Raw genomic sequence first — 24,845 nt, 5'->3', positions numbered from 1 at the left:
GCCAATGCTTTAATTATAATTCTGTTGTATCATAGTTGTGTTAACAGATCATTACGCCACCTTCAAGTGGCCAAAGAATCAGTTATTGCTCGTGAAGCTGTATGAAACGGTATGAGGTAATGCAAGCACCAGATTATTGGCCAATTTCAGGGGAGGGACCGGGAGACAGACGCCATGATAAAACATGTAAAAACCTTTTTCAGTAATTACACCTTAAATTCTCACAGCCCAACGCTTCACCTAGAAACAATTTAACTCCCTACTTGGCTGTTTTCCAACTCAATCAAATTTGACTTTCAGAAACACTCCAACGCCAACGGGAAGAGGATCAAAGGAAGGATGGTCTCCTCACTTTCAAGTAGGAACATACTTGAACCGGCTCAGAGCTTATGACTTCTACACAAACACAACGGGATCTGGAGAAGCCTTTGGGGAGAGAAGCAACTAAGTACAACCAGGAGGTAAAGGGACTAAATGTGTTGAAAAATAGAATTGCTCTGGTTATTCTGATGACCTGTAAATAAAAAGAAGTACTACAAAGCTAGTTAGTGTACGTTTAAATCCCAAATAATCACTGTAAAACCATTGTTGAGGAAAGGAAGCAATAAACACTCAAAAACACTGTCAGCAGCTACAGCAGCAGTACCGTCTAGCTTTTTTTGTCCAATTATCACTTCAAACTTGAGTGAGTAAATGGTGGGTGAATAATTTAAGCTCATGCTGGGAAGGTATTGTCCACTCCAATCAAATAAATCAGTACTCCGTTAATAACGGGCAAAAATCAGCCTCATAATCATGGAGGTGGTTCTTTTTTTTTTTCATAAAGTTAAAATACTGAAGTGAACTTGAATTATACAATATGCATTTATTTATTAATTTTACATTATGTCTGTTGAGTCATTTATGTAATCAGCCTCTTCATCAATTATTCCAACAGGTTGATTGCAACCAAACTGAATTCTGAGTGAGTGTCAGTTGTGTGTGTGATGTTGTTTTCTTCTCTGGAAAACTCCTTCTTGACACCATTAATGGCTGCCTTCATCCCCATCTCTTTCTTCTTTTTTGCCTTTTTCAAGGACAACTTTGTGTGTGTGAGTGTGTGTGTGTGTGTGTGTGTGTGTGTGTGTGTGTGTGTGTGTGTGTGTGTGTGTGTGTGTGTGTGTGTGTGTGTGTGTGTGTGTGTGTGTGGTTGGGAATCCTTGTGTGTGCTGCCAAGTTTCATTTTCAATTTCGCCATGTTTATCCAGCAGATTCTCTGCAATCTGTTGACAAAGAGCTGGCCGTGACAGCTAGGGCAAATCTGGCAGAATTGCCAGAGAGGCTGACAGAGAAAGTGAAAGTGATGGCTGTCAACCCTGAACATCTCTTCATAAGGGGACAGATCTATAAAGACAGGGCCTGAGTGTTGTGCTGCGAATGAAAATGTCTATTCTGACCTACCAGCTGAACCCCAACATATGTCATCTAGGTGTTCAATCTCTCTTTTTTTAGGATCACACACCAAATGTCAAATCCTTCAAATTCACCAACATATTAATTGATGCGTTTTTTATGGAAGTGGAGGTGTTTTGCAGAACTGGGACCCTTTTGGCGTGTTGAACAGGTAAACATAATCATTCAGGCAGCATCATGCAGGTTTCCTACATAATGAGGTTGATTGAGGATGCGCAGCAGGAAAGACGTCTGGAGGTGATCAAGACATCGATTCGTTCCACGGCAGTGAAACAAACAGGTGGTGACACAGATAGGTGGCATTTCTCAGTGTTTTCCTGTCTCACTGACACTCGGAGGGAGGAGGGTGAGCTGACACTGCTGTTGAGTGAGAAGTTATGACTGGAGTCGGGCAGGAGTGATGAAGTACGAATTCACCATTGCAAATTTATTGCAGTTGTGTTTGAGGAAGATTACTTTCTCTTAAATCTGACAGTTGGTGAGGAATTAGCCGGCGTCAGAGATAATGAATCTGGCGGTGAGGTGGAGCTCCATCCAGCAGTGGTTAATTCAAATTTGTTTATGGAGATATATCAATGTCTGTCACTTGAAAAGTTAAGAAAAAAAAACATTAAGTTGTAAAAATCTGCACTCAAGGCAGAGAAGGACTGATCTGGCCGAAGGAGAGAGTTAGTTATAGAATATAAATATATAAGTGTATGAACAAATTCACTCACAAGAAGAAAAAAACATAAAAACATGTTTTCGGATTTGAGAAATTGTATTGCATCCATTAATTTACTAATTGGGATACTATGTCAATTAATTGACTGCTTTGCCTGTTTGTCGGTTTTGCTGTTTTAAATTTCCCCTCCAGACATGTTTTAAATATATAAAAAATAACATACTTCTAATATGTTTCCACCAAAGAAATGTTAGCTTATTAAAAAACCAGAATGTTTGAATATCCGAGTATTTTTTTCAGTAAATGGACAAAATATGTCCTCATTGAAATGTCCAACCACTTTGTTTTGTTTTATGCAGAGCTGAACTTCAGTTAAAACTTAAAACTGTTGATTAATTTGAATTAAATTTGACACATTCTTATAACCTTAAAGGCAGAGTCATTCTATTCAGAAACTCTTTCTGCTATATGACTTGAAACCATCGTAACATACCGATCAATTAAAAAAAAACGTTGGGCCGAAGAAAATAATTGGACGGCTTGCCTGTCTGTCAATGTTTACTTCTTGATCGCACTGGCCTGAACGAATGGGGGGGCGGGACCTTTTGGTTGGGCAATGCATTCAAAGTCAGATTCTCTGTGGTTTTTCCAAATGACCTACTCAACCTTAAACTGTAAATGTGCTGGATGTTATTTTACATGTGATTCTGATTGGCCTGAAGGATCTCAATGAGAGTCTCATGTCAACAACAGCAGACAAATTGCGTGTCAAGTCCTTTGAAGAAAACTTTTTGGGCAATAGTGCAGAGACGATCCGTCCTCGCTAGAAAGGCCGAACTACAAACTCACCATTCCTCTCTCTAGGGAAAGTTCCAGCAACTACAGCTGGGTCTTGAATCTAGGATTTAAGTCTAGAGCTAGTCTCAGTTGAGACCAGGAGTCTGTCTCTGGAGTCTGAGTCAGTGAGAGCAGATAATATCAGCATGCAAATGCCCATTCTGTATCTACACAAATGCCCTCTATCAGACACCTCAGAGGGAGGCCTTCCCCGCCTCGAGTCAGTGGCACAATGTGAAGTGGCAACATAAAAGAAGCAGACGAACCATCAGGGTGAACAAGATGAAAATAAATTGGCCGCTGAGGGAGCTGAAGGCGGCTCACCCTCGGGGTGCTGAGCCGCAGAGCGGGACCTGGGGCCCTCGGGTGGGCTGCACGCAAACCACCGCACTGTTGGAATGCTGCAATTAGCCAAATGTCATGAGTCAGAAATCAGCCTTTCAGGGCAATGTTACACGTAATTACACTGAAAAGGTTGTCCGCCACATGTTGAGGAAATGTCATGAAATGATGCAGCTCAAGCAATATCGAGATCTTAGACAGATAGAAGTAAATGGCTTCCTCTCTTCTTCCATCAAAGAGGCAAAAATGAATATTTTGCAGAGTCAGACGTTTGTCCTTTCAGGCTACTGTAGGCTGTGCTGCACAACAGTAAAAGTATAAAATACAGATAATTAATTCACTTTGGTCTCCTGCCTGAGCATCATACTGTGATGTACAACAACATACTTGGCAATCTTCAAAAGTATACAGTGGAGCTCCGCATCACACTGTGTACATTTCCTTTGATAATATATGATTCTGACATTTCTTCAGTCTAAAATTGGCTCTTCTTTGGGACGGTGGAACCACAAATATGAATAATCATTTCTGCATGTTGTTACTGAATAAACGTGTCCACTGTCCAGTTGTGTGAAGCTGCTTTTTTTTCATGTAAACTACAGCCTGTCTTGATTATTCATTTATGTTCACCTAGATAAGAGGGACATTTACCCAGAGGATTCTACTTGTCTGGTTTTGTTTAAATATTCATTTTTATTATCTTCATCTGGCTAGTTTGCACAAATGACAAAAAAAAAAAAACTCAACAAAAAAACTAGGTCAGTCACAATTTATTTAGATGTATTTTGTGATTTTGTCAATGCCAAACCACAAAGAAGTTGCTCAAATATAAACACTTGCATCCACGAGGATGGAAATGAAATATAGCAATTTGTTCCTGCTTTGTGTGACACTGTTGTCACATCGTGATTCAAGTGCTATAATGAATGTTCACACTGTGCTGTGTGAAGACTCTTCTTTTCAATCGTGATGACAAGTGAAAAACACAGAGTAAACGAATATGGTCATCTGTGCTTTATTGCCATTATTAGCGCTCCCAGTAGAAAAATGACGCCCCATTACAAGTATTTCTTTGTGATGTCCAGAGAAATCGAGCAGTTTGAGGCTAAATTGTTTCCCTACTGCAAAAAAAAGAATTCACAGGAGTAAATAATGGTAACAGTAAATTGCTTTTTCACCCAACCAAAACCACAGCATCCCTCAAGTACCGCACCATTCCAAAAGCCAATGTACAGTATTAAAGTACATCTTTAAAATATGGAGCTGTAACACTGTGAATGCAGGTGGAGCCCTGTAATTGGGCCCTGTGGGCTCGGCTATGTTCTTCTGTTGAATTCACATGTACCACAAACTGGGTTAATCTGGTGGAGCCTATGCAGGACTTTGTGGTGAGATTGTGTGCAGGGGTGGGGGGTTGACCCTGCAGGAGAGCGGCCAAATAGTGTCAAGACCAGAATCGACCAATTCTTCTGTCCCCAAAGTACCTCTGGAAACTCAACCAGTAAGATTTGAAGCTTAAACGGTGGATTGCACACGGTGCCCTGTCTGCACACTATCTGCAGACAATCCTAATCCCTGTCTATCTGTCTAAAGATCCAAATATCGACAGGCTGTCCCACACTGTGCATGGCACCAATTTCACCATGGCCTGAAGCTATCCTTCCCACTGCTGTCCAGGTCTATTCTAGAGGAGCTGTCATTCACAGTAACTGCATCTCTAACCGAGTCTCTCCTGGCTCCTCTGTGGTGGGATGAAAAGTTGGACCTGAAACTTGTTCAAGCCATTATCAGGACAAAATATGTGTGATATATATCACGACAGCAGTGTGTCAATTCTAGGAGGCGATTAACCATACTAACGTTTCCAGGAGTGCCTGGCTGTGCGGAACGTTGGTCTACCTTATGGATCATTATTTGAATTTGGAAGATTTCATAAGCCTTATAAGCATAAGTCTTTGACAGATAGAGGACAGATAGAGTGCAAGGTACAAACACATCCAAACAATTCCTACAGTTTACATTTAGGCACAAACACACACATTTCTCAGGTGGTCGTGATCTACAGCATGAGTTTTTATGACTATACTATACAATTTTACATAATTTACGATATCATTTTATACTGTTTTTCTTGTAGGCTGATTTTGAAGTTTGTGACATACTATACTATGACTTTTTGGTCATCTTATGCTATGATCTTTTTGACATATAGTATATGTCACACTCACAGTACAGTATACTATGACTTTTTCATCATTTTTTTTTTTTTTTTGTCATAGCATACTAGGACTTTTTTATACCCAACTATTTATGACGAAGCTATTACTTTTGTAAAACTTTTTTTCAAAATACTATATTATACACTGTCACCTCACGGCGAGAGGGTCCCGGAGTGGAGTCTGTGTGGAGTTTGCATGTACTCCCCGTGTAAGCGTGGGTTCTCTCCGGGTTCTCCGGCTTCCTCCCACAGTCCAAAGACATGCAGGATGGGGATAGGTTCATTGGTGACTCTAAATTGACCGTAGGTGTGAATGTGAGTGTGAATGGTTGTCTGTCTCTACATGTTGGCCCTGTGATAGACTGGTATCCTGTCCAGGGTGTACCCTGCCTTCGCCCAATGACAGCTGATCAGCCCCAGCCCCCCCGCGACCCTGAATACAGGATAAGTGGTAAACGATGGATACTATATTACTTTTTGGTCCTTTCAAGAACTGGCTGTCTGGCTGGAAAGTGTTGAAACATGCATGCACGAGTATTGCAGTGGCAGCAGAGTATGGCTATTTTTTTATTTTATTTTTTTACTATAGTATGCCTTTTTTTTTTACATACTATGTATGTATATTACTGTAATTTCTAATGACTTCATGAAAAACTGAAAAACTTTGACTTTTATTCCTGATATTCTATTCTAGGACATTTTGATTCTCAATTTTCATGATTTTTTCCCCTGGGTTATGACATGTCTCATGAGAAACTCTAATATGTCAGTTGTATGATATACTATGATGCATTTATAATACACATGATGGAGTCTCTACTTTCATGTACCATCAGCACAGAGCTTGATAACACTGTCTGATACTCCTGTGACAGGGACAAATCACGCCTCTATAAAAAGGGCAAAATAAATAAATATTAAGACAAATATGAGAATATATTTAATGTTACATGAAAACTAAGACAAATATGCAAGCATTGATCACATGAATCATCAAGAGCACCTTCTGAAAGGAGAGGCATTCTACATCTTTGTTGTTCTGCTTTGTGATGGTTTGACAAGAGATCTCTGTTTGATCAAAATGTTTCTCTGTCAACTCTATTTGCAGGGAGCCATCAGTACACTATGTGGATCTTTTAACTTTTGCTGTAAGCTGTGTTCGAGAAATAGACTAAAATGAGACAAGGAAAATCAGAACAACCCAGTAAAACAATCCAACTGTGTGATAATATATATAAACAATGGTTGTGAATTTTTTACCAAGAGTAACAATGCAGTTAAAAAATAAAACTATTTTATTCCCTCTAGCTACGTGTCCATGTTTCCAGAGATTATTTCATTACCAAAGAAGAAATTGCTCAATAGATGATGATATATAACAATATCTAAACTAAATGAAGTGAGTCATAGGCATTGTGAGGAGAAATCTGGTTTGTTTTCACATACACATTTTATTTAGCATCAAAGGATTGAAAAAGGGCCCAACTGTATGTGGCTGCGTATTCCTGAGGGCAAACCAATCTGGCAGGTAAAGATTCTTCAAAGGGAGAGCCATTACCAGAACAATGATCAGAACAAAAGCATCCAAACAAGTGGAAAGACATCGCATCGTGAATCTCATTGGCAGAAAATACTAATTGGCTAAATTTTAAAACTGGAAAAAAGATTTTCAAAAGATCTTCAAATTTGGCAGTTGGTCAAGTCTATACATCTTTGTAAGGTGACAGTGTAAATCCATAACCATTCAACAGTGTAATACATAAGAACAAATCTAGTATAGTTTATTTGATGTTTAACATCATATAGTCGTTAAACTCTGCATCTCATTCGTCTTCAGGTGACAACAGGACATTTTGGCCTGGAGATTTCTCTTTGCTGTCACATTGTCCTTTCAATATTGCACTATATCACTGTATGCAATTTGAAAATAATTACTAAAACAAATATATATATATATACTGTATATATATTTATTTTTTATTAACATACTTTTTTGTGATTGGCAGGAAGAGACACAAACCTATTTTCTTAAGTCTTTGCTTTGGATTGGACCATTTGCTGAGAACCATTCTTAGTATTATGCATAATAGGATTTCCAGCAAGTAGTGTGAAACAGAGTTGGTTACGTTGGCATATTCCTTCCAAGTACTCACCTGTGTTTTTTCCCTTGTAACTCTCAACAACTGATTGTTCCTCAAAACAATGATAGCACAGTCAAGCCTACATCTTCAGTTTAGGTTCTGTATAACATAGACATCCCTCTTTGCCATTATGATTCTCCTCCTCAGCTCAGCTGACAATGGGTTTGTGCTTATTTTCACCAAAACGCTCTGTGCAAAGTACAACGATACAGTAGCTTCATCAAAATAAGCTAACAGTTTGAGCATTAATGAAAAAAATCATTCACAGTAATAAATCACAAAAGAGACGACATTGGGGTTTTGGCTTGCATAGCAAAGCAACGTAAGAGAGAAACATTAAAAAATATATTTACAAATTATGCAAGTCCTTTTTCATATTAGTTAGTCATTTTGTTGTGATGTATCTTCTTCCTCTCCACCGTGTGAATCTTTGTACACCGTGTGACAGAAAAAAGAAGCGGACATATAACATACGGTTTACTCTTTTGAAGAGGGGGATGAAAGTAACACTGTGAGACTGGTGTCTGTGTCTGTACATGACATTTACAGCTCTGCATTTTTAGCTCAGCACTCCATTCCTTTGTCTTCATTCTGTCTCCGCTCCGTCTTCCCAACATCATTCTGTGTCACTCGCAGAGAAGAAATCTCATAGCGCTTACAAACAAGGTGTCCTGGGATGGGGGGGCCACCGCAGGAAATGATGCTTCGCCAAGACTCTGGATGGGGGGGAAACAACAATGTCAAATCTGGGTGACGCTGAATACTTCACTCAGTATCTGCATCACAATCCTGGGATGCATCTCACTTTGGACTGGAGCATCATTTTTCTGAATCTACTCTTCATCTTTATTAAATAACTGTTTTGTGGTGCCTTCACAACTGAACAGAAAATGCAAAAAAAATGAGTTGTCTTTCTTTATAAACTGAAGTGACAGCTTTAGCTCCCAATGTATTATTTGCTCTGTAATTATAAATTGTCAATCACAGGAAATCAAAAAAGAACATAAAAATGTCAGTGTCACAGTAAAGCCTGCATATTCTTTCTCTCTGCACATGTGACATTTGCATGCTTGAATCACATTTGTTATTTGTGATGCACACACATACGTCCTCATGAGGACTGACACCTACAGTGCTCCCGTTTCTCTGTGCTGTTTGTGGAGGGATGCCCGTTGTAGGTGGGATCTGTGCCAGGTCTCTGGTGGGAACCCCTACTCAGGGTGGCCCTGTTGGATGCTGTCGTGCCGTTCCAGGAAGCCATATGCTGCCGCTCCAGCGTCGACACGGTCACCATGCACTCGTCAGAGGGGTCCGAGGCCGCAGCTGCCCACGAGCTGTGGATGCGGGAGCCCACGCTGTGCAGGGACTTCATGGCCGGCGTGTGGGCTGCTGAGTGGATGGGTTGTGAGGAGGACACAAATGAGACATCATGATCGAGGCACTCCACGTTTAATTTCACGCTAATGGAGGATTCTCCAGCAAATAACGCCCGAGAGTGTAAAAGACTTAACTCACCATCGGTGTTGGTGTCTCTCCGTCTTGGCAGGGTCCCAACCTTGCCCGGCTGTGGTTTAAGGCCAGTCAGCGGTGCCCTCTTGTGGCCAAGGCTGTGTGTGCCCTGTGCACCATGGTCTGCTGGGCCGGAGCTGTCTGAGCAACACTGCTGGGAGCTTTTACCTACAGAGAGGGAGTTAACGAGGGTAATATCACTGAACAAGTATTTAGCTCACAGGCAGTCAATCGTGCAAAACACCAAAGTGTGATGTGGATGCACAAAATGAATCAGTCTGTAGCAACAGTGTCACCATTGAACTGAACAAAACTAAAGAGATCAGATTGACTGCTAGATATTGTGTTAAATATACATGTTTACATGTGACGCCTTCAAACAAAGATTTAATCTGAATGAAAGCGACTTATGTACTGTGCTATCAAACCTTTTGGGGAATATATCAATCAGACAGTTTGTGAAGCCTCTCCCAGCCGCCCTGCATCTTACTTTATAGGATGCAGTCTGAATTTATTGTTATCGTTTCGGGAGCAACAGATACCATTAAGAAAACCGTTACTAAGGATTGGTTTGAACCCACGAGAGAACCTGGCTTGCTTTTGTTTATGGATGTAGGTTTACTTGAAACATCTAGTGTGAGAATGAATGGAGCTGTGAATATCTGGTCTATGGTGACTGAGATCTGCCAGGGGCCTAAATCTAACCTCCAGTCCTGCCTTGACCTCATACACTCTCCCGAACCCCTCTACGGGCGATTACTTGACATGTATTTGTATGTGCACGTCTGTAACATTGTTTTCTGCCGTCGTTGTGCTTCTTTGTTTCTTTGGATTCACAAATATTTGAACCAGAACTGCAAAAGCCTCTTGGGTGAGAGAAACATCTTCAAAAACCTGGAGCAAGTCCAGATAAAGCTTTCAAAGAACATTTGAATAATTTTCCATGTTTTTCTTTATCTATGCCATTTTATGTGGCTACTATTATTCTCTCTGTATTCTTCTTCCCTTTTCCTTTTGACTTACTAACATTGTATTGATTTATTTAAAGTCATCATTACATTTCATATGATTTATTTGACTTCCCTGAATATGAATGTTCTGTATGGTTATCTACATTTATGTTTTACATTATCTAAACGAGTAACGCACTGCCGCTGCAACCACTTGTATCGAGTTCAAAACAATGAACCTTTGAATGTTTCTGTTAAATCAGCCTTCATGAAATGATGTATTAACAAACCTGACATTTAAAACATTAATCTGCAACTACAATATGGTTCCCCCTGTGGAAATGCTGCCACCACTCCGGCTTTGTTAATGATTTATTTAACTGGACTTTTCTCTCAATCTGCCTGCTGGAACTTCTAATACAACAACTTCCAATATGTGACAGCTAAACATAACAAGATAAAATGTTTGCATTGCTAATGTTTTGTAAATATTTTTAGTCACACCGACCTGTATTTTGCCCCCAACGGGTTATTAAAAACACATATTCTCAATGCACGAGTCAATCTGTTAACCTGTCAAACAACGGAGTCTAAAAATGGTACAGTTGTGTCCCTGTGGGAGAAACCTTCAAGTTTCTCTCTAAAGAAAGGCTTTCTGACAGAACCCTATTTATAAATGCATCAAATCTAAATGTTAGACGGTGGCTTTTCATTACAGCACCGCTGAAGTTTTTTCTTTAAATATTCTATGTTATGGTTTTGATGTCTATGCCAGAACGGCTTCAAGTAACTTTTCACAAACTGCCTCACAAACCTCTTTGACAACGAAGACTTCCAGAGAATATTCTATGATTTAAACTGAGGTATCTGACTATAAAAGAAGGAGTACGTATGTTCTTTGAGTTTCTTGACAACTGTTCATCCGGTCGGGTACACGATCGCAATTCCCAGAGTTGTCAGGTTGTGGGGATCTGGAGGAAGCTGCGAGCAGCCATACTGAAGCAAAGCAACGGACCAAATGGTTTTGTCATTTTAAGCCTTTACATTTTTCTTTTTTACCTAAACTATGGTGAATTCATTGTGAAAAAGCAGGCCTACCACGGCTGCCTCGAGCGTACCGAATGCAGCACATGATGGGAGTCACGCAACATCACATTCATTAATTGAAAAATGAAATGTAACGTAAGCTGAACTAGGAATAATTAATAAAGCCGAAATCATGGCACAGATCCCGGTGTCAGAGAGAGTGACGCTGTGTCCTACGTCTTAATTCCTGCTGTGTGACTATCGGGTTTAGTGATCTTGTGTTTATAAGCACTCACTCAGAGTCAATTGGGGAAGCAAAATGGTGCGTTGAAGCATTCCGTTACGCCATTAAACAAACCACGTGCCTGTGAGATCGAGGTCAGACAGAAGCTGTTGCTAAATGTTTGTACTTTTTATACTGAACATGTTTGGTGAAAGTGCATTTATGCAGCAACACTTCCCAGAAAATATAATATGTGATGTGTTAAAAATAAAATATCACACAAAATACCAGTTTTACATTTAATTTGTTTACAGTTTATTTTTTAAATTGGAAAGTTTCTGAGAAATAAAAGGTAGCTAGGCTACGCATTGATTTATGTAATCTGATGGATTTACATTTTTTGAACAAATTACTGATTCTTGAAGACACTGACTATGTTTACACACAGTAATAACCCTCTATTATTCCATATATGGCAAAATACCAAATATGAAAATGGTAAAACAACATGTTCTGTTTGGAACGTTCTTCGTTAAAGACGTGGGGTGTGCCGATATCATTCAGGTAATAGAAGCATTCTTTGGACATAATTATACGTACACACTGCTTTCTGTATTCTGCATCTCATTTGTTTGTTTTTTTACAGCAGTTTGACAGCAAGAATCAAAATCAAATGGAATTATGAGATACTGAACGATTCACACCCTAATCTATAAAAAACTATAAAATATGCTAAAAGACAACCACTAGACTAGTGTGTGTGTGTGTGTGTGTGTGTGTGTGTGTGTGTGTGTGTGTGTGTGTGTGTGTGTGTTGGGGCTTGTATGTATGTGATTAAATGGGCTTTTGTACTACTTGGTCTTTGTTCTATGTGTGTCTGTAGGTGACAGTTCAGCCGGACAACAGACTGCTGTGTTTGCTGCCTCAGTGGTCCAAACCCTGTTGGCAGACGGGAACGTTGATATTGGACGAAAGCTGTGCGTGGCACGCATGCATCCACAACCCTGACCCCCACACATACACGTTGCCTCGCCATATTAAAGAAGACACTTCTTCCTGCACCGCCACTGAGCATCGTCGTGGGAGTTAAACCGTGCACGGCGAAATCGTCTAATATTAATGACATTTCTAAGGGCTGCAGCCTCTTCAGCTTCATATAGGAGGGAGGAAGCACTGTGTCTGCACTTTTAGTACATAGCTATCTGGTATCTTCATGATAAGAGCATCAGATAAGAACAGTTTCATTTTGCTACATTGTTACATCTGTGTCTTTGGACATATGTTTGAATGTATGTATTTGTTCGTGTGATAATGAGGAGATGAGGAAAGATCCATGTAAGGTGCAAAAGGATGGATGAATAAGTCCAAATCTGCATTTCTTCAAACCTTGTATAAAGGTATTCTGGGATGGATAACCATGTTATTTAATATAGTGCTCCTTTAATAACTATACATGAAATTACAGCTATTAATTAACTATAGTAGGCAATTTTATTAAAATATACTCTTCCTTCTGTCATCCACAACATTTTCCATACTTTTATACATTTTTAATGAATATCTTCTACAGTCAAAATGTGTGTTTTGGCATGAACTGAATGTATAGATAATATATTTAGACATGCCCACATTACATCATCTATAGACTTATCATTTATCTATATCTGTCTGCAGAAAAGATGTGACGATGGAGGTTTTTTTTACTTTCTAGTGTTCCACTCATTTGAAAGCAATGACTCTTGTCTCTTCCCATATGAAAACATACCTGAGCCCTCAAGGTTATCCACGCTGTGACCAGGAGTGTATTCAAAGCCGCACAAATTCTTTGAGACCACGGCGTATCTCTCCTCCTCCAACACATCCTCGTCTTCTTCAGAAAGGAGAGTCACTCCCAAATCCGAGCCCAGTGTGCTGGACATGTAGTCCATCGGAGGGGCGGGGGTGGTGGACACACTGGGGCTGCCCTTCATGTGCCTAATTTATTGTGGGGAAATACTGTATATTAATGAACAAACTCCATTCATAAAAAGCCATGGAGGCCAGAGAATGGGCATAAATACTGACATAACAAGTTTAAGGACGCAGCATCAGTGCGTGTTGAAAAGGGTAGAGATGCGATGTGCGGACTATGAATGCCTGCGGTGATGTCTCTGATTACTTTCTCAGTGCTGGTGTGTGTTGTGTTAACACAATGGACTTGTAATTGGGCTGGATAAAGGATATCTGGATGGGCAGGCCTGTCACCAACATGCCTGTTATCTCCCCCACAGCTGTCCTCCATGATGGCTCACATCCCGCCATAGAGGAGATGCATGCATAATTACCAACTCTATTTACTGATGTCAGAGCGCCGTGTTAAACTAAACCCAGTCATTACCCTCCAACACGTGTCGCCCCTGACTTGTCAAGTTTGCCAGTGCTGCATCAAAGGTGCAATCAATGGAGAGCTGGTTTTATCATGCGGGCCGCGGGTTTGGGCTGACACATGTAAATACCAGTATCGCAAGGAATGAATAAAATTACAGGTACATCTCCTCCTGTGTAAAGCAAACATGTTTGAACCAAATTGTCTTGCATTCATTGCAGTATAAAGTTTTCAAATGATCACACGGGTGTTTTTCCATTTTTTAACCAAAAGAATGTCAAATTATAGAAGTAAGGCGGTCTCATAATGTAGGTGATGTAGGAGCTTTAAAAGTTCCTTACCATGTCTGCTTGGCCACCTCGTATTGGTAAGCTCTGGTCAGCTCATCCAAGTGGGCCTGCAAAATGGACTGCATTTCCTCATGGTGGGCGGAGCTGAGAGAGGAGGAGGAGGGCTGGCTGAAGGAAGCCGCTGCCGGCGAGGACGACCGTCCTCTCAGGGGAGGGGTGGGACCTCTCTCCTCCTCTCCCTCATTGTCCAAATTCTGGTGGCGGTAGGTCTGGATGGGCGGGGCCCAGCTGTTGCTGTCATATCTGGCATGTGGACAAATGTCTTATGTATTAATCATCACATATTGCATATTTGAAAAGGTTTGCTGAAGGATTTTGAAGGAAGATGCGCCACCTTTTATGTGGATTTCCAATCAGCGTTGATGGTAAATTAATTAATCAGTTCATGCTATGAGTTCTTCTACCATGCAGGCAGTGCCTACATGTACCAGGATTCATTGCAGGTGAGCTTCTGAAGCCCAAAGGTCAAATGTAGACCTCAGACTTTCTATCGTCAGATACTCAATTAAAGTCAGCCAAAACAGTGTAAAATGTGTCCTCGTATTATCCCAATAATCATCAAAATGTGCTCAAAATGCAAAATGGCACCAAAATATAATGGAATCACCTTAGCTTGCATTATGTTGAGAAAAAAAGGGTTTGAGTGTATCACAGATACAATCTTTTTCTGTGATAAACAAGCAAAACATCTTCAATAAGGTGATCATAAATCAAAAGGTCCGCCTCCATAAATACATGACAAATACATGATCAGTGTCCACTTTGTTGGTCAAGATGGGACACACTGAGGAATCACCTGCATTCACAATCAACACTGATTGGACATCCACATAGAAAGGTGGCAAATTACATTCTTAAATTGATCTTTCTCAGTCTAAATGGATCCAAATCTGTTTTTTTTCTCTCCCATTGTCAAGTTTAATGAGTACAAACCAATTCATCTTAGCTGTTTTCTATAGTGGGGAACAAGGCAGCTAGAGGACAATTTCAGCATTGTGTGTACTAAGTGAAGCTCTTGTTCAAGCCCTCTGAAGGAAAGGACACACACACACACACACACACACACACACACTCACACACACACACACACACACACTCACACACTCACACACTTGGGGCACAGGTGCAGCATATTGTGACCTCTGTGTTTGCATGTGTTTCTTTTCTCTTCTCTCTCATCTGTACCCGGTTAGAGATTGATGAGATATGAGTGTATCTTACCCTCCTCCGTGGTTTTCCTGGGGGTAACGGTCAAGGTCAACCTCAGTACCAGGGAGAGGGTGCATGGGTGGCGGAGGCAGGGGCATGTTAGCCCAGCAAGTCCCATTTGATTTAGAGGCCTTCGTTCCACCCTTCACCTTCTTTTTCTTCCCAACCTTTGCACCTGCAGGGAAGGTAACGTGGTAAGTTTACTCTTCTCTAAACAAAGCTAAGAAATATTATTCTACACTGAATTCACACTCGCCTTGACAGCTATAGTGTATCTTTCTCTGCTATCTGAACTTCTATCCAACCCGTCTCCAACCCACTGTTTGTTATTTCTCTTTTTTGCGTGCTGACAGCCCGTTAGGGTTTTTTCTAAATGTTGACATTTCTTAAAGAGGCACCGAAACCTGCGGCGAAACGCTTTAAGTTGCATCCCCACTTGCTCTACTTTATCTCCGGTAAGCCTGACATTTGGACGGGCACACAGGCTATTGTGCAAAGCTTACAAAAGTACGGAGAGAAATGCCTCCATGACTTCACTGAATGTATATACGCTCCACAAATAGCTCAGAACACTGAGGGATTTTCCGCCATCACTAATCAAGTTAAGCAAAAAGAAATGCGTCATGATTGGGTGACATTTCTGGGCTAGATGAGCTCCCGGGGTAGAACTGTGATGAAGACAGAAGAGTAATTAAGAACATTATCCGAGGGCTCCATTTTTCAGGGAATATGGAAATAAATTCCTTCCTGTTTTATTTTGCTCCTTCTCTGGTTTAGTTTGCCAACTCCCTTGAAGTGATTTAAAAAAAAACATTTTATTGCAAAAATTTCACTGGGCGTTCAAACAATGCTGCAGTCCACATAGACACAATACACACACACCACAGGAGTACCACAAAAAAAAACGAAAAAAGAAGAATTGAGCTTTATCTTCAAAAAAAGGCCCGTACCATTGCCAGTGCGTCTGTCGGTTAGCGAGTAGCCCAGGTTTGCTATCTCCTGCTGGGCTTGAAGAGAAGCCTTCCAGCGGGGATCTGGCCGGTCCACAGCCAGCTCGTGGAAGCTGTTGGACTGGAGGATCTGAGTGGTGGCGTAGGGGGTGGGCTGAGTGCCTCGCGCCGGGCTGCTGTAGCCTGCCTTCCCCATGAAGTCTATACTGCTGTAGATGGCACCATCAGACAGCATGGTGCCGGTCTTTTCCACCGCTGCAGACGGCAAAACATCTGAGACAAAAGAGGAGGGTGGCAGACGACGGGGGGAACGGGGATCATGGAGAAATGAGTTGACATCAAGCTAACGATCTTTAAGGTCATTAACACTCCCTGCTGCTCTGGCACTCTGTACTAGTTAAATACAGGTCTCAAATGGACTTGATATAAATGAAAGTGATTATCTGCTACCACAATTAGCATGCAACTCTCAGTGGGAGCCCGGTGGAGTGTTCACAAGAGGGATATTCAAACAGCGCTAACCTTCAGCTCTACTGTCTTGCACACAAAAAGCCTGCAGCTCACCGGGGTTCTGAAGAGCTGAGAGGACATGCAAACATACAAATACACACCCGACGGCAACACTTCAACCCGCAATCTCATACAACCTCCACGAAAACGGCAGGGCCTGAGAAATAATGTAAAACCTTAGCAAAATATCAAGCTTGTCAAATCCAATTAGTAAAGTATAGCCCTCAAAGGCTGGTTTTAATTTGCATGCATGTGTTTGTTTGTGTGTGCATGCCAGCGTGACGTCCTGTCACTGCGCTTCCAAAAGGATGAGCGTCAAAACCGTCTGACCGGGCGTCGCTAAAACCGTGTTTTCCAACACTCCGGCCCGGCCTCTTTATGTTTCTTACCTCCTCGGCCAAAGTTGTTGCCGCCCTTTGGACTCCCTAAGCCCCCGTTAGCTGGGAGGCTCGTGGAGGGCCAGGAGTCAGCCAGCCAAGGCAGGCCTGGGTCACCGGCTTTCAACAGCCCTGGACGGCTGTGAGGGGTTGTTTGTGGAGAGAGAGAGAGACAAAGAGAGGAGGTAAGACAGAGAACCGGTGGCATCGTTAAATATCCCGGCTGCGGCGTAACAGTATTGCTCATTTTCTTCCTGCTGCATCAACAACAAATTGATGTGAAAACTCATTCAGCATATTCTCGCCTGTGGAGCAGCACCGGCGCACCGGCGACAATAAACAACAGAGAGACATAAAATGGCAAGTCTATATATCAGACTTCTTTCTCCCCTTAACTCCACCACCCCTAACTCTCCCCGGAGAAACAAGGCGGGCCTAAATACACACTAAATCCACTTTAGAGCCTTAGCACAACAGAAATTTACATTTTAAATTGAGAATCATGGACAGCCCCTGGCAGATCGGATACATGAGTGCACCGTCTCCATAGCAACAGAGACAGCAAAAGCCCATTAGGTGGTTTAGGAAAGCTACCGTGTCATTTTGTCTTAGTGAAATGCTATGGTCATGAATATAGGCTTTGACTTCAAGGTAGGGAAGTTGTGGGCAGCCATTCAGGGGGGAAAAAGAAGCCAATTTACAACCACTTCATATCAGCTGCTGAAAAAAAACAAAACCATTCACATGCCTTGTGCATCCTGTTCGCATATGTTTGCTTAATGTGCAGCTACACAGTAATTTTTCCACTGAGGCTGATTCCCCAAGCGGCAAGGGAATTGTTCACAGCTGACTCGGTGATGGCTCAAAGGTGTTCAAACAATTACATCAATAATTTCCATTTTAGAATACAAGCACATACATACATTTACATACATTTGCTGGAGGAGCACGTGCCAACGCCGCCACAATAACACATCCGTGAGTGTACAATGTGCAGCAGCACACTCATGCACACACAAGGGGTGGGGCGGAAAAATAAACTGTTTATTTTTAGTCCATTATTTGCCACATTTGCTCTAGCTCTGGGCTTATCTGCTTGCTTAGGTGTGACAAAACGGAACCAGGGAACAATAAAAAGCAAGAATAAAAAAAGATGAGGACCTTCATTCTTTTACTTTCGACAAAGCAAATCCCCCGCCCCCAATCTTGTACATTTTCATTTTGGGTGAACACAAAGGGAGGCTACTCTGGGCAGTTTGAGCTGGCAGGAAACTCTCACGGCTGCCGAGTCTCAAGGTCCAGCCCTTTGTTGTTCCATCCCCACATGAGACCCATCGCACTGTACTGTACGCCAAGCATTTTCAAACGGCACATTCATCACCTCTCCCCTCCTCCAGCGACCTCTCGCTCTGCCAACAACCGCAGACCAACTGAGAGAGAGAGAGCCTGAATAGACCCCTCACCTGCATTAATTGGTAGCGCTCACGTCAAAGGGGTGATTAATGATTTCATCAAGTGAACATCAGCGCAATTCATGCACCGAAATGACTGAGCAGTGGGAATATTGGAACATGTATGCAAATTCCGTTCGTTGCGGAAGAACTCTTTATTACCGGGTTTACAATAGGCTCCAACGCTCTAGAGATGGCAGTGGGGAAGCTTAATCTGAAGGTTCATTTAGATTCTTACCTTCCATTTCTGATCAGGCCTCGGTCTCTTTGGAATGTAACTTGGAGAGAAAAGAGGGAAGATATGGAAAATTACCACAATGATTTTGTGTGCAGCACCACCTTCAATTTCAATGTAGGCAGCTTTATGGTGATATTTCAAGATATAATGCACAGCGTAAAGACGTACCTGCACGAGTAAAGGTGAAGGACTGAACTGCATTTCAAAAGAAAAGAAAAAAGTAGGTTAAGGGTCATGGATCACACACGTTAATATGGAGAAGTCGAGCCATTTTCTCATGCTGAAAAACAAACATAAAAGCAGGTGTGGAAATACTCAATGAGTCCTTTCATCTTTGCTTTGCTTGCTCATTTGTCAGTTATGGTATGTCAGCTTCAAATCCTGATGAAATTGCAGTGAACCATTGCATTGCAGCAATTTCTGAATTACGCTGATCTCCCTGAGGGATGTAAGGGGTCAACTGTGTCACCTTCATTTGACCCCGTTTGACCCCTGGGGCATCTGCATCATCATTTTATTTCTTCATTTCTTCAAAAATACAAATTAGACCTTGGAGGCTTTCTTAAAAAGAGAGTGGAACAAGAGGTTTATTCTGAAATGAAACATTGCATAATGTGACACCTCAGAATATAAAAAAGATGTAATGTAGTATGTAATATCCATATATTAAACTTAGTTAAAATGATTTCAAATTTAAAAAGAAATCATAGAATATTTTAAAAGTCCATTCCTAGTCAAAAATTGCTGTATTTTCTGGAAAATGGAAATGTGATGTTTTTGGAATTAAAGACAGAGACGGGATCAGAGAAGCAGCACTCAATCATGTAAATCCCTATTGAATTAGGAAATCACGGCGCTCTTTCCTCTCCCAGGTCTACACAATGAAAGCCGCAATACACATTAGGATAATGGCACACAGCTATATGCTTGACGGGCGGAGTGATAAAATAATATTTCCTACGTAAACCTTGACGCGCCACGTGTTAATGTGCAAACAACACCAGCCGTGGTTTGATAATGGAAGGGGATGTTAAATTACTTATTTGGCATGGACGTATTAGACCGTTGAGGTGCGGTGCTGATGGAACTCAGCACAGTTGATGCACATCAGTGCACAGTGAATTAAAGTAAATAGGGCCTATTTCCATCCGTGCTGCATACATTTCCTTTGTTCTGCATTTTAGCCAGCTCAAATGGAGTCACATCAGCGACGAGAGAGAGGCCTAGTGGGCTTTTAGATTCAGTGTCGGTGCACGATCATGTACATTGATTTTCTTTTTTGTACCTGCATAGTTGCTGAGTCCCTTCCTCTTTTTCCTCCTCCAGTACAGCCAGGCACTGAAGCCCATGAGAACAATCCAGCAGGCCCCTCCCAGGCCAGCGATGAAGGCCGGCTGCTTCACCACGTCTGAGATGCTATTGTTGCCCTCCGAACCCGTCATTACGTCTCTGAGTTCTGCACCTGGGGACACCGCACACATATATACACCCAGACAAATGAACAAACAATTATGTTTCAGTCGTTGCTGCACGATCCTTTGGGACACAAATAAAATCAATTCCACTTCCATTGCGAAAATTATATGCAAATGATAAATCTATCTGACAGGAAATGTTTGATTATTTGTCTTATTCTGTGTATAGCTTCAGCGTTTTGGTTAACCCACTAGGAAACAAATAAAAACAAATGCATAGATGTTTTCAATAAAAATGAAAGATCTATTGTTCAGGTGAAATTGTGAAGTTTAAAATAAAATAAACACAATATATATTAAAGACACATGGACCACAGGAAAAGCTATGAACTGAAACCACAAAATAAATGAAAAAAAAAAAACACACATATGGGATAACTGTGGTAAAAGGAAAGAGAGAAAAAACACACAACAAAAAATGGCATCAGTGCATCCAATATGTAGGCAGAGTAAATCAATTCAGCAGTGCACTTATCAACTTGAGCTGCAAGACATGAGATTGACAGAGCAGCTCTGACAGAGTTTGATTTTCTGTTGCGGCTACTGTGCTGTGAAATTAGATTCACAGTCTCTAGCAGGACCCCCCCGCCCCGCCCCGCCCTCCCTGTCCCCCCACCATCATTAAGCTTCAGTCCACACGCCTGTGTTTCCCTTTCTTTGTGTGTTTAGGGTGTTATTATATATCAGTCAAAAGTCACAGATGAAGAGCATCTGGCCTGGGCTCCGGTATTGATTCTGGGCTTATATACTCTGGGCATCCTTTAGCTGTTTGATAAGATGTGATAGGCTGATAAGCTCCTACAAAAACACTGTTGACTGTGTTAGCGCCAGCTGCCCACATATTGAAGAGGATTATTGATATGGCTAACATAACTTGGCACAATGTTACCAGACACTACACTTATTAATGGACCGCAATTGATTTCTCGGCAGACGTCTGCGTTGTACGGCACAATCTTCTTCCTTCAAGTACAATAAATTGATAAGTCATTTTTCCAGATCCCGGTCTGTGATGGAGACCTGGCTGCCCCATTATGGGGTCATTTTGACTCCAGATTTGGTATGTGTGTGTGTGTGAGAGAGTGGATTACCCAGGATGATGAGCTGGGCTTTACTCTTGACCCCCACCCCTGCGCTGGTGCCTGCAGCCACCTCCACGTGGTACTGCACTCCAGTCTGCAGCCCCCCAACCACCACTGAACGGATGGTCGCGTCCACAGACTTATTGATATTGAAGCGGGTTTCGTTGGCCAGACACCAGATCTGACAAAGAGAGACACGCCAGACAGACTTCATTGTGAGGTACAGTACGTTACTAAAATATTCCATTTGGGTGCAGTGTCGGATCCCACCTTGTACTCTTGGATGATGCCGTTCTGTTGGTCGGAGGGAGGAGGGTCCCACGACACGCTGATGGATGTGCTGTTGTGGTTCCCTACTGTCAACACCGTCACTTGCTGCGGTGGTGCACCAGGTGCTGATGGGTCGGGGGGGAAACATTAAAGAAACAAAGGAATTCATAAGAAAAAAAGATAAAATGATTTGGCATATTGTTTTTTAACAGAAAATGGTGTCTCAAAGAAGGATTTGTCTCACCCACTAGCTCAACTCATATTTATACAGCAAGCCATACAACAAGGCATTGTCTAAGCCAGCGTGGCAGATGGCTACCAGAGCACTTCATCTCAGTTTTACATCTTAATGATAGGATTTTTGAGGGGATGCACTGGGACCTAAACAAATATTTAATTACACTGAGTATAAGATTTGATTATCTTACCAGCATCATAACTTATACACTCCAAGCATTCAAGGTCCAAATTGAGCTCTACTAACCATTCCAGCAGATAGATATCAGTGGAATTTCACAGCCAAGCAAAGGTGGCTGAGCCCAGCAGCTAACACCATTCTCATAACGGCCTCGAACCACTATGACCATGTAAATGCATTCAAAGTAGCTGTATTAAATTTTGCATAACTTATCTGAATGACGATGATCAGCCACCATGTCTTTTAATGAGGATTGGGAGATGGCTTATCAACAGAAATGTGGTGCTTTGTCTCATGGTGCCAGCTACAAACCATCTCTTTAATGGGTCATTTTTTCCCCCAAATGAACCAAACTGGCCTGATAACCTGCACAGACAGATTGGCGATTTGATTTTGAAGAGACTGCAGGCAGCAGGAGGCAAACACCGTGTCTATGCAACCGAGCACATCATCATCTCGCTCTGAACGGACTACACCGCCGCTCTGGGAACGCGGTTCCTCGTGGTTCCCATTAAAACTATCATTATGTTCTGACTGAGTGAATGAAATAACTACGCTGCAGCCAATTAAGGAAGTAAAAAAAAAGAAGAATGCTCTCTGCAGTGGGCCCATGTAAGCAAGGCGCTGAATGCCACACCGGAGCAGAAAAGCCAAGGCAGGTGGGCCATGACTGGATTGTCTTGTTTGCCACCTGGCCGGAGAGCAACATGACTTCTCCAGATGGGATTAGTTCGGAAAATGGTTGGAGGAAAATGCAATGAACATGTGCACGGTGTCCTGATTGTATCTGTAGATCATATTAGGAGGATACAAAAGTGTGTATGTGCCGGACCTGAGACTGACATTTGCCACTCTTCCGACACCGGGAAAGTTCTCAACATCTGCTTCACCTAACTCAGATAAAAAAGATGACTTTTTCTTTTTAGTTGATGAAGCAAACCTTCCTGAATGGTGCTCATGCTTAAAAGAGAGGCTTTAAACGCACACGGCATGTTGGCAAAGTATTTGACAGCCTGGCAGTACAAAGAATTAAAATCTGCCATATGAGAGGCACTTTATTTCTATTACATTTAACAAATTGACTCAACCCAGTTTGAGGATATCTATATTCAGCAATTTGGACAGTATTGGCTTTCTGAAGCAATTACTGTTAAACTAACTCACACAGATGTACTGCCACAATAAAGTGATGGGTCTACTGCACTGCAAAAAATGACTCATTAATTAACAAGGGAGCCAAATATAAACTACTATGTAATGATAGCTGAGATACCATCTGGCATGAACACAAGTAATACTTGCTTAAAACAAATGTTAACCAGTATAACTGCAGGTGGACTGTAGTGGAAGGAAGCCAACCATTACCGACCAACATTAAGAAAACAAGACTTCTCTGTGGCTCTCTGCCTCATCATTTCGTAGGTAATACATCATGTTTGGAGGCCAAATTTCACAAAATCAAATCACAATAATTAATCTAATAAGGGAAAAACAAACAATCAAAAACACCCAACAGAATGCAAACTGCCAGCACGCTCGGGGCATTCTTTACAAAACTTCCGCCGTTGGACTGTTGGCACATGAGGACAGAATAAGAGCTATGACCACACTAACTATGCATTCAGTTTCACATCCTTCAATCTACCACCGTGATTTAACTTAAAACATATTTATGTTTATCTCTTGTGACTCATGCAAGTGCACTCCGGTTTTCCAAATGTCTTATCAGTGGTGCTGTTTCAGCAAACTAATAGAGCTTGTCCGGCCCGTCAAAGGTTTACATTAGGAGAAGACAGGAACCATTAAGTGTAGTTCTGCAATTTCCATATGTACGAGAACTATCCCCCATGATGAGCAATGGCTACAATACCAGTAATGACTCAGGATAACATTACAATCAATGGCCACAACAGCGGAAAAATATCAAAGAATATGCTCTTACTAACGTGACTAATACTGATATTAAGACTGATGATGAACACAGTAGCTGGGGAGTCATTTAAAGCAATTAATGCTTCCCGTGTCTGAGCGAACGTTTCAGCTTTTTACTCACAGCTGTGCAATTAAACAAAAGGCACTTAAGCTGCTTAATGTCCTGCTATACGGGGTATAAAGGGGTAAACATAACCTGCTATGCAAATGAGTGCACCAATTAAGCTAATTAATTCAGGAATTAGCAAACATTACTGTGTCAACATACCTCTCCCCATATAACACGTGTGCAATGTAGAACTAACTCCATCTACCATTGAGTTTTATTGCACACAGGATGGCTTTTGTATTCACTGACCCTCTGGCCATGGTCTCGTAATATCTCTACATCCTTTGATTTTCCATCTGGAGAGCCAGCACATCCTATGGGTGACAGTGATGACCGTCATGTCACAGGACCGACCGGCTCTGGCCACATCGCTCACACCAACAACTCATCAAAGGGATGAGGATCATTAATCTTACACACATGTTCCCTTTAATGCAGTGGGAGGCATCGGTGGTTTTGACCTCCGAGACCCCTAAGATGCCCTCCGCTGGCGTTTCACAAAGGCAGTGGCACATTCCCAATCCGCCTTTGATGGATAGAGGGTTTTGCTCGTAATTCTGCAGAGCAGCACATCTCCAGTCTCAAGAGTATCCTTGGATCAAACCAATTTTTTCCCCCCTGTACCACAATACTCTTGTTTCCAGGATCCCAAATAACGAGAGTAGCCCAGTCCACAGAGACCTGGAGTGATCCTGCACGGCCATTTTAATTGGGCTGCAGTGAGGTGAGTTTCACTCTGCAGCCCCT

The 24,845-nt window shown here is 41.8% G+C and overlaps 1 protein-coding gene across 3 annotated transcripts in view; it reads right to left on the bottom strand.

Moving 5' to 3' along the window:
- Positions 1 to 6,944: 6,944 nt before the first annotated feature.
- LOC311025769 (roundabout homolog 2-like) overlaps positions 6,945 to 24,845 on the bottom strand; it is a 73,922-nt gene continuing 56,021 nt past the window's right edge. The window contains exons 15-27 of one of the 3 annotated variants that reach the window (XM_084028857.1): positions 21,640 to 21,764; positions 21,379 to 21,550; positions 20,098 to 20,274; positions 18,981 to 19,007; positions 18,813 to 18,852; positions 17,136 to 17,263; positions 16,237 to 16,509; positions 15,299 to 15,461; positions 14,069 to 14,320; positions 13,128 to 13,336; positions 9,170 to 9,331; positions 8,786 to 9,040; positions 6,945 to 8,370 (exon numbers count right to left, since the gene is read on the bottom strand). In XM_084028857.1, coding sequence (XP_083884983.1) covers positions 8,369 to 8,370; positions 8,786 to 9,040; positions 9,170 to 9,331; positions 13,128 to 13,336; positions 14,069 to 14,320; positions 15,299 to 15,461; positions 16,237 to 16,509; positions 17,136 to 17,263; positions 18,813 to 18,852; positions 18,981 to 19,007; positions 20,098 to 20,274; positions 21,379 to 21,550; positions 21,640 to 21,764 — 1,985 coding nt within the window. In that variant the 3' untranslated portion in view covers positions 6,945 to 8,368. Of the gene's footprint in view, positions 8,371 to 8,785; positions 9,044 to 9,169; positions 9,332 to 13,127; positions 13,337 to 14,068; positions 14,321 to 15,298; positions 15,462 to 16,236; positions 16,510 to 17,135; positions 17,264 to 18,812; positions 18,853 to 18,980; positions 19,008 to 20,097; positions 20,275 to 21,378; positions 21,551 to 21,639; positions 21,765 to 24,845 lie in introns of all 3 variants that reach the window. The other 2 variants (XM_084028856.1, XM_084028858.1) reach the window with 2 other exon arrangements.

The sequence above is a fragment of the Eutrigla gurnardus genome (genome assembly GCF_963514095.1).
Source record: "Eutrigla gurnardus genome assembly, chromosome: 15".
NCBI classification, from domain to species: Eukaryota; Metazoa; Chordata; class Actinopteri; order Perciformes; family Triglidae; genus Eutrigla; species Eutrigla gurnardus.
Note: the sequence above shows the minus strand (reverse complement) of the source record. Positions and strands in the feature narration are given on the sequence as shown.